The following is a 9,908-nucleotide window of genomic DNA, read 5'->3' as shown; positions in this document are numbered from 1 at the left end:
TAAAAAAAAACCTTCTGGTATAAATTATCCTCAAGAATTCTAGACCCTTCTGATAAAAGAGGCTAAAACATAGACTAATATAAAAAAATATATAAGACAACAATTCTTGACAATAAAATATATAAAGCTTATCCTTTAAGACAACAATTCTTTAAAATAAATACATAAAAACCTTATCATTTATACAGAAGGGTACTAAGCATCTAAAGTAAATTTTTTAAAGACCTCTCATAAAATTACAATTTAAATCTCAAGGCAGGCACCAAACTCTCCAAAGGTGAACAAAATTAAGGCGATTTATAAATTTAAAATGTGTAAGATGTTCAAATGGTAAGAGAACATAGCATTGTTGTTGATTACAGTAAAAATGAAACCTGAAATAAATTAGGAAATATAATATGAGTACCAGATATCAAGCTATACCGTCAAAAAAACCTCTTCTACCGGTTCTAATAGATTTTTCTCATTATTTGGAAGTTACAATAAAATCATAAACAGGAATTAATCTAGCAACCACAAACTTCATTAACTTAAAACAATTCAGTACAACAGGAAATCAATGAAATAAGCAAGATTAATTTACAAAACGAATTAGCAAAATACAGTAACATACAGTCTCTTTAAAACAGAAATAAAATTCATTCAGTTCTGAGGTTTAAAAGTTCACCCCTGGTTCAATTTAAGGTTCTTTTGATTGAGTTCTGCTGAGTTAAAGGAGTTTTTTTTTTAATTTCAAAGTTCTGAGCAGGTATGGGGTGAATAGGCCATGCTGCCCAATAGTGATCACTAGTTCAAGGTTCAGACGCTAGGTCCACGTGGGTGCCAATCATGGGCTCAGGGCTAGAGTAAAGCTTAGGTCAGTTTTGTAGAAAATCCCACGTGTAGAGCTTGTGGGGGTGGGGGGTGCCTAAATTAGGTCTTTAGAGAAACACATGGAGGGCTAGAATGCAGGCCATTACCAAGGGGGGGGGAGGGGCAATACCAAATCTTTAGCAGCAGCTGAAGAAGTTTCCAAAGATCTTGGAAAGTCAGAACTGGGTGGCAGTTAAAGCAGTAGCCAGGGGGGTCATCACTGTTGGGGCTCAGGGTTCTGGAGTCCAGCAGCACCAGCGGCAGGATCGGAGAAGTGGTCTGCTCCGGTGAGTCAGCCAAAGCGGCAGAGATCAGTGTAGGCAGGAACTTGAGGCAGTGGTCTGTACCGGGAGGGCCCGGCAGGGATATGAGGCAGCAGTAAAATTGGCAAAGATCACAGGCACTGGGGACTGGCATTTTGGTTTTAAAGCCAAAAGCCAGAATCGGCTGGCCTGACCTCCCAAGGTGGTTTGGGCTGGACTGGCTGGCTGAGTCCTGCCTGAGGCAAAAACGTGCTGTTGCTTTTAGCAAAAGCATGGTGAGCAAGACCACTTTCCTTTTTAAAAAAAATTGCCCAAAAAAGCTGAGCAAGACGGCAAAAAACAGGCATGGCTCTCTTTAGGCTATCTGGAAAATTGAGAGTTCTAATTTCGACCTTCTGGTTTGCCAAACTGTTGTGATTAAAAATGAGGATGGCCGAGATCAAAAGGAAGAATAGTATTTTAATAAAAGCCATGCTGATAGAGAAAAATTGACCACACACCTGTAAGAAACCTATTCAAACCTCTCATCAGTCATTTACCTTTTCTCTCTCTGCACGCTCAGGTAGCTAAAGAGAAAGTTCAAAGTCACTTCCCCCCTATTTAAAACAGTCCCTCACCTTGAATACGTAATCCAAAACAGGAAACCCATTGGACCACGGGAAAGGTAGTTTTAAGGACCCCCACAGGTCCACAGAAGGTCAAACACTATATTGAGTTTCAATCCTTCCAAATAGAACCCCAGGTGATTTTAAGTAACACAATCATCAGCCTTTCTAAATATTTCCAATAAAACTCAGCAGCAAAAGTTAGAAAGAGATACTCAATTTAAAATCACTCTGGACAATATAAAAGATTTGGAAATCTGTCTGCCAAGAGAGACTCAGAAATTATATGAACACAACTACAAAACACTTTTCACACAAATAAAACTAGATCTAAATAATTGGAAAAATATCAATTGTTCTTGTGTAGCATAAGCTAATATAATAAAAATGCCAATCTTATCTAAACTAATTTCCTTTTTCAGTACCATACCTTTCAATTTGCCAAAAAAGTTTTTTTTTTATAAAATTAGAAAAAAATTATAACAAAGTTCTTCTAGAAAAACAAAAGATCAAGAATATCAAGGGAACTAAGGAAAAAAAGTTGAAGGATGGGAGCCTAGCGGTGGTCATCAAAATAATATGGTATGGCTAAGAGGCAGAAGGGTGGATCAAAATGAAATAGACTAGGGCTAAGTTACTTCAGCAAGCTAGTGTTTGATAAACGATCCCAGATTTTGGGGTAAGAATTCACTATTTGACAAAAATTGCTGTGAAAACTGAAAAACAGTATGGGAGAGAATATGTTTAGATCAACATTTTATTCCCTATATGAAGTTAAATTCAAAATAAATAAGTGACTGAAATATGGGGAATGAAATCATGAAGAAATTAGGTGAACATAGAATACCATACCTGTCAGATCTGTTGGAAAGAAAGGAATTTAAGACCAAGCAAGAGATAAAGAACATTACAAAATATAAAATATATAATTTTGATCATATTAAATTAAAAAGGTTCTGTACAAACAAAAACAATGCTACCAAAATTAGAAGGAAAGCAACAAAATGCGGGGGGTGGGGTGGATTTCATAACAAAAACATCTAATGAAGGTCTAATTTCTCAAATTTATAAGAAACTAAGTCAATTGGGCAAGAAATTAAGCCCAATTATGCCCAGAGGGCTTTAAAAATGCATGCCCTTTGATCTAGCTATACCACTACTAGGTTTGTACCCCAAAGAGATAATAATGAAAAATGTTTGTACAAAATTATTCATAATCCTACTCTTTGTGGTAGCAGAACATTAGAAAATAAGGGAGTGTTGCTCAATTGGAAAATGGCTAAACAAATTGTGGTATCTGATGGTGATGGAATACTATTGTGCTATATTGTGATGAACTGGAGGAATTCTATATGTCCTGGAAGAACCTCAATGAAATGATGCAGAGTTAAATGAGCAGAACCAAGTAAACATTGTACACACTAAGTGAAACACTGTCTAATTATCCAATGTAATGGACTTTACTGCTAGTAGCAATGCAATGATCCAGGACATCTTTGAGGAACTTATGAGAAAGAATGCTATCCACAGCAAGAGAAAGAACTGTGAGAATAGAAATGCACAAGAAAAACTTCTGACTTTTCACTTGCCACTTGTTTCTAGGGGTACACAATTTGGAGTTTGGATTTTAAAAGACTACTCTATAACAAAAATGAATAATATGGAAATATATATCAAACAATTATATTTTTATAACCCAGTGGAATTACTTATTGGCTCCAGGTGGGGAGAGGGAAGAAGAAGCCAAAGAAAATTAATTATCTAAACATGGAAAATTATTCTTTTAAAAATTTTAAATTAAAATTAAAAAATGCGAAGAGCTTCCTGTTTATACAGTATTATAGTGGAGTTATCATAATCACTAACATCATACTTTTTCATTTTATAGGTGAAATTTGGGGGTCAAAGATCTGATTTTACTTTCTTCATGGTATATTAGTGGCTACCAAGAGTTAGTTATTACACATCCAAGTGTCCTATTTCTAATTCCAGTACTCTCTACTCTTTTATGTGAAATATGCTTATCTTATTAAAACTAAAAAAATCAATTCATAATCATACATTTCCTTGGTAATACTATATATAAAAAATCTCTGATTCCCATGTTAAAACTTGGTAGAAAGAAGTGTTAGATAGTTGGCTCGGCGGATAGAGTGCCAGACTTAGAGGTGAGAAGACTTGGGTTTGAATATTATCTCAGATGTCCTAGCCATGTGACCCTGGACAAGTCACTTAACCCCACTGGCCTAGCCTTTGCCTTTCTGTATTAGAGTTGTGGGTGGAAAGAAGGAAGGAAGGAAGGAAGGAAGGAAGGAAGGAAGGAAGGAAGGAAGGAAGGAAGGAAGGAAGGAAGGAAGGAAGTTAAATGAGAGAATTAAAGTACTAAACTAAAATTGACAAGACCTGGGATGAAGTTCCAGTTCCATGTGATCTTAATTCATATCTCTATGGCCCTCAGTTTCCTCATCTATAAAATGGAAATATTAAAATTAGTGCCTATTGTCTCTCTTACTTCTGATATTGTGTGATTTTCATGAATATTTAAATATCTCCTCAAATCAGCATATGAAATAGCAGTCAAAAAATAATATACTTGGACAAAAGGGCAAAAATAACTAAATCTTGTCACTAAGCAGGTGTCATCATTTTCTTCTTGATCTTTCTCTTTTAGGGTTTCTGATTCTGGCTTGCCATTGTTAGTCCAGTGCCCTCTCAGCTTTATGCTCATGCCCAGGATCTGTCTGTTCTCTTTAGGCTCCTGAAGTCTCAGGTCTAGTTGTTCTCAGGGTCAAGCCTCCTGGTGGTCCCCTTGCTTGTTCTTCTGCCTGAAGCTCCTTTAACAGTCTCAGGGCACTGCTTCCACAGTCAAGCACCCCTCTACACTGGTCCCCACTCAAGGTCCACGCCTGTGCTCGGGATCCACCCCTTCGTCCATGCCTTAGCCCGCGCCTTAGCCTGAGCCTGCACTCAAGGTCTGTGTTCAAAGTCCACACATTCTTTAACCTCTTGGAGTCTTAAGTCTTGCTGCTCTCAGGAACAGGCCCTGGTGAGCTGCCAATGACTTAATGGGTGCCCCAAACTTGCTCTAACTCTTGTGCACTGGCTTTGGCACTGTAGGTGGTGTGGGGGGAGGGGGTTTCTCAGATCGCGTTTTAGTGAGAGCTGTTTCACCCCTTTATAGCATGGAATTGCCCCAATTCCACATACCTTCAATGCTTGCCTGGTTGTGGGGTCCCTTCATTCGTCTGGATTTGTTTTTATGTCTTCTTGAGGAGTCCTATATGTGTGAGTTAGGAGAGGTCAGGCAGCTGCTTTTTACTCTGCCGCCATCTTAACCCAGAATTCAGGTGTCATTATTTTCAAAATTTGACAATACATCTGTGTGGTCTAAAGCAGGGGCTGGCAACACTCTGGTCAGAGAGTCAAGAAACTAAGAATGATTTCTATGGTGATCTTACAATGGCACTTTATCTAGCAATATAAAAGCCTCATTGTAATGCAGGAACAATTCTATTTGCTGTCCACAGAGCAAATCTGTATGGCCAAAGTCAGAAAAAAGAAAAATATAATTTATCCTTGTTCATTAAATTAAATATATAACCTTTTATTTGTAATAATGAAGAGAAGGACTTAATTTTGCTTAATAAAATATATTGTAATGAAGAACCCTAAATACTAGGCTTTTTTATCAATCTTACTTTGATCAATCACATGCTGAGATGTGACCATAATTAAGGAAGGGTTCGAGTTTTCAAGACAAAAGAAAGCATGCATTAAGAGCAATGTTCAGACTTCTGAGAATGCAAATGCTTCTATTTCTCCTAAAAAACAACAAAAACTTTACATTGCATCTTGGAATACCGTGTATTGGTTCTAAGGTAGAAGAGTGGTAAGGGTTAGGCAATGGGGGTTAAGTGACTTGCCATTGGGCACACAGTTAGAAACTGTCTGTGGAGATTTGAACCCTGGACTTCCCAACTCCAGGCCTGGCTTTCAATCCTCTGAGCCATCTAGCTGCCACTGCTTCTATTTCTCTTTGAAGAACTCTTATCCAAATGGTTTTGTGCTGTTCTTCCTCTTGGAATATCAAACTATATAGTAATTTTCAGTGGAGAAATGTGAGAAAGGATGTATAAAACATTAAAGATATTTCTATTAGTAGATTAAATGAATAAACTTGAGATGAGGCAGAAGGGCTCTCAGTCCTCTAAATGCTTTCTCATAGTGTTAAGAGTTTTCCTTGTATTTGGGAAATATTACTATTTTCTATCTCTAGTCAATCAGGTAACCTAGCAAAGGTCTGAATACTTTAAAATGTGGTCATAGTAAAAAAGTAAAATGTACATATATCAATACTCACTAAGGCATTGGCAGAACGGTTTAAGATTCCAAGAGTAAACAATCCCAAGAGTGGTCCTCCAATCATGCCAAAAATTTTGACAGTTGCCTAGACAAGAACAAACATCAAGATTAAATATTTTACAGAATCAAAGTGAAAATTCCCTAAAAATTCTACATGAAAGACAAATTAACAGACATTTTCACATGAAACAAATGAAACTGAATGCATCTACTTAAAAATTAGAAAACTACAACTACGTAGTTTTCAATTCCATCTTCCAGCTCAAGAACACAAAGCTAACTGACACTTACAAATATCGCGTGCTCCTTCTATGTGTAGAGACAAGTTATTTGTGGGTCACAGAATGGGATAAGAGAAATGAGGTTAGGATCAAGAAGGTCACAGACACAATTACAGACAGACTCACAGGCTTCTTTCTGATCAGTGACAAAGTTTATTGATTTCAGGTAGATATTTATAAAGGGTTGAATCAGGAAGAAGGATTAGATTACTAACAATGTCAATTATTAACAGGATGGAAACGATGGGTTTAAATTACCTAGGGGTCTCTGAACAGAGTTTTCTATAAGTGTTAATTCGACATGTCAATGTGTGACCCAGCTTCTCAAAGAAATCCTACATCAGTAATTTCTTGGACAACCATACAGTATTTTTGGGGAGAAGAGGGATTGAGTTCTCATGTGAAGAGTATGCTACATGTGTGGCTGTTTCTAGGCTTTAATTTTACTGGGGTCCACTCTCACTACTGGGGGCTACATCTGCTCCTTTTTTATATAAATTTAACCAATGAAAGCAAGGTAAGTGAGTTCATGATTTGTATGAATTGTATAAGGGTAGAAAAGCTAAAATCCAATTCTATTTGTGTGGAAATGGAGCTTTTGAAGTTTTATTTTTATCAGGGCTTTTTGTGGTATACTATTTGACCATAAAGACTTGTCATAGGCAGATGAAGAAAAGTTGGTTTTCAAGTCTCAGTAGCTTCAATTCAGAGCTGAAAATGTTTATTGCTCTTGCCAAGGGTACCTAGCCTTAAATCAGGAGGTCCAATCCTAGGGGTACTAAGATCACCATCCCAATAAGGCCTCTTCCTCTGAGCTTTTGCATAGCCTTAATGTAGGCTTATGATGTTGAGAAAAAAGCCTTTTTTCCCTGCATGACAAACATCACAGTTTAGAAGAATAGCTCAATATTTTTGTTTTACAAATATCCAATTTTTAACAATGTTCAATTCTTTTTACCATATATCAAGGAAATATTAACCATAATGTACCCCATGTTGGGCGCCATTTGTAGAGATAAGCTTGACAAGTTATTTGGTTATTTGTAGGTCATGGAACGGGATAAGAGGAATGAGGTTGGATCAGGAGGGTCACAGACACAATTACAGACAGACTCACAGGTCTCTTTCTGATCAGTGACAAAGTTTATTGATTTCAGGTAGATATTTATAGAGATTTGAATCAGTCAGAGTGATTAATTAGATCACTCACAATGGAAGTCAATGATTATCAGGATGGAGACAATGGGTTTAAATTACCTAGTTGGTTTTGAACAGTTTTCTATAGGTGATAATTCAACATGTCAGTGTGTCACCCAGCTTCTCATAGAATTCCTGCATCAGTAATTTCTTGGAAGAACATACAGTATTTTGGGGAGAGGAGGGTTAGAATTCTCGTGTGAAGAGTATGCTACATGTATTACCTTCAACCCAACCATTACTATTGTAGTGGCTCAGCTATCTTGAAAAATGCAACTTATAATGGTATACAGCCTTCTATTGTGATATTAGCTATAATTATCTCTGTATAAAATGTAAGGTTTCAAAGTTTATTTCCCCTTCTATTAGCTCAATCTCACCTCACCCTTGTTTCACCAGAAGATAGCACAGCATAAAAGATCCACACTTAGCTAGACTTAACACAAACATATCACACCACACACATATTGAGGAATTGATTAGGAAAATAGATTCAAGTAATAATAGCAGAACAGACTAATTCTTAGTAGCATGGATATTTAGGAATAAAATGAATTTGATTTATAAGTAAGGGAGAAATTAATATTTGCTAGACATATAGGAAAAAGAATTGGACATTGTAAAAAATTAGATATTTCTAAAATGCAAATATTGGGCTATTCTTCTAAACTGTGGTAAGTGATGTTTGTCATGCAAGGAAAAAAGGCTTTTTCTCAAGATCATAACAGCATACCAAGAAAAGCCCCTGATAAAAATAAAACTTCAGAAGCTCTATTTCCAAGCAAATAAAACTTTAGAAAATAGTTTAGTTTTCTAGCCTTACACAATTAATACAAATCATACTCACTTACCTTGCTTACATTTGTTAAATTTATATTAAAAAGGAGTAGATGTAGCCCCCAGTAATGAGAGTGGACCTCAGTAAAATAAAAACCAAAACCTAGAAACAGTCAAACACATTGCATACTCTTAATATGAGAACTCAATCACTCCTCTCCCCAAAATACTGTATGTTCTTCCAAAAAATTACTGATGCAGGAATTCTGTGAGAAACTGGGTCATACATTGACATGTTGAATTATCACCTATAGAAAAGTGTTCAGACACACTTAGGTAATTTAAACCCATTGTTTCCATCCTGTTAATCATTGACTTCTATTTTGAGTGATCTAATCCCTCTTCCTGATTCAACTCTCTATAAATATATACCTGAAATCAATAAACTTTGTCACTGATCAGAGACATGTGAGTCTGTCTATAAATATGTCTTTGACCTTCTTGATCCCAACCTCATTCCTCTTATCCTGTTCTGTGACCCACAAATAACTTTTCAAGTTGATCTCTATTTTTATTGGTTCTCTTATCTACTGCAGAACAGTAAAATGTTCGTTCTAGCTGGTACAGCTATTCAAGCTGTGGCAGTTGCATGTATTGTTTTTCTGCTTGTGCTTACTTTACTTTCAGTTTATGTACACTTTCCCTGTGTTTTCTGCATTCCTCATTCAGTAAAATTTAAATATCAATCATTTATCCTTTAAAAAATTTTAAACATTATGATCTTTTGTGAATATGAACCCAGTAGAACTGTTAACTACCATTGTTTAAAAAAATCTACTCTGAAATCTATCTGGGCCACTCAGAACTTATATTTTACTTAATTCTTCCCTAGTTAAGCTTTCCCTTTCTTTAAATATAGAGAAAAAAATTAGTTCAACATTTAACCAATCCATCAACCATACCAAACAGTAAATGTAAGATTCCGTACTCATAGTTTTCAAGCTCCCCCTTTGAAAAGGAAAGAAAGTCTATTTTTTTAATGTTTCCCAGAATCAAGGTTGGTCTTTATAATTATGTATCACTCAATTTCATTTTATTGGTTTTCTCTCCAAATGGCTTTAATCATTGTGCTTATTGGGCTATTTCTTATTGTTTCTTTATATATCAAATCTGTTTTTTGAAAGTAACTTTTGTTTGTTTGAATGCCTATATTGATAACTATTACATTGCCATACCTAATATGAGTACTTCAACTAACATTAGAAATTATTTTTCATTTCTAAAATGCTAGGACATAGGTGGATTCTGGGGAAATGGTGGCTTAAAGCAAATCTTAAAACCTCCTCACCCTTCTACACCAAGATAGAAAACAATGTGCTTCAAGAAGAAAGAGGACCAAATCTAATAAAAGGACAGTTCAGGGGGACCCTACTACTGGACAGTAAAAGAGGTACAACAAGAAAAAGGCTTGAATTCTTGAACTGTCAGGTCTGAGGGTATAGAAGGGGAATCCCAGGACGCCTCCCCCATACGCTGTGCAGAGTCTACAGCAGCCCCTGAAATCTCCAAGC

General features: G+C 36.2%; 1 protein-coding gene across 1 annotated transcript in view; it reads right to left on the bottom strand.

Annotated features, from left to right (window-relative positions):
* Positions 1–9,908, bottom strand: part of LOC123250118 (sodium-coupled monocarboxylate transporter 1-like) — a 190,429-nt gene that overhangs the window by 21,415 nt on the left and 159,106 nt on the right. The window contains exon 10 of the mRNA XM_044679154.1: positions 6,081–6,167. Within this exon, the coding sequence (XP_044535089.1) occupies positions 6,081–6,167 (87 nt within the window). The remainder of the gene's footprint in view (positions 1–6,080; positions 6,168–9,908) is intronic.

The sequence above is a fragment of the Gracilinanus agilis genome, chromosome 5 (assembly GCF_016433145.1).
Source record: "Gracilinanus agilis isolate LMUSP501 chromosome 5, AgileGrace, whole genome shotgun sequence".
Classification (NCBI taxonomy): domain Eukaryota; kingdom Metazoa; phylum Chordata; class Mammalia; order Didelphimorphia; family Didelphidae; genus Gracilinanus; species Gracilinanus agilis.
The sequence above is the reverse complement of the archived record's forward strand: the minus strand, read 5'-3'. Positions and strand labels throughout refer to the sequence as shown.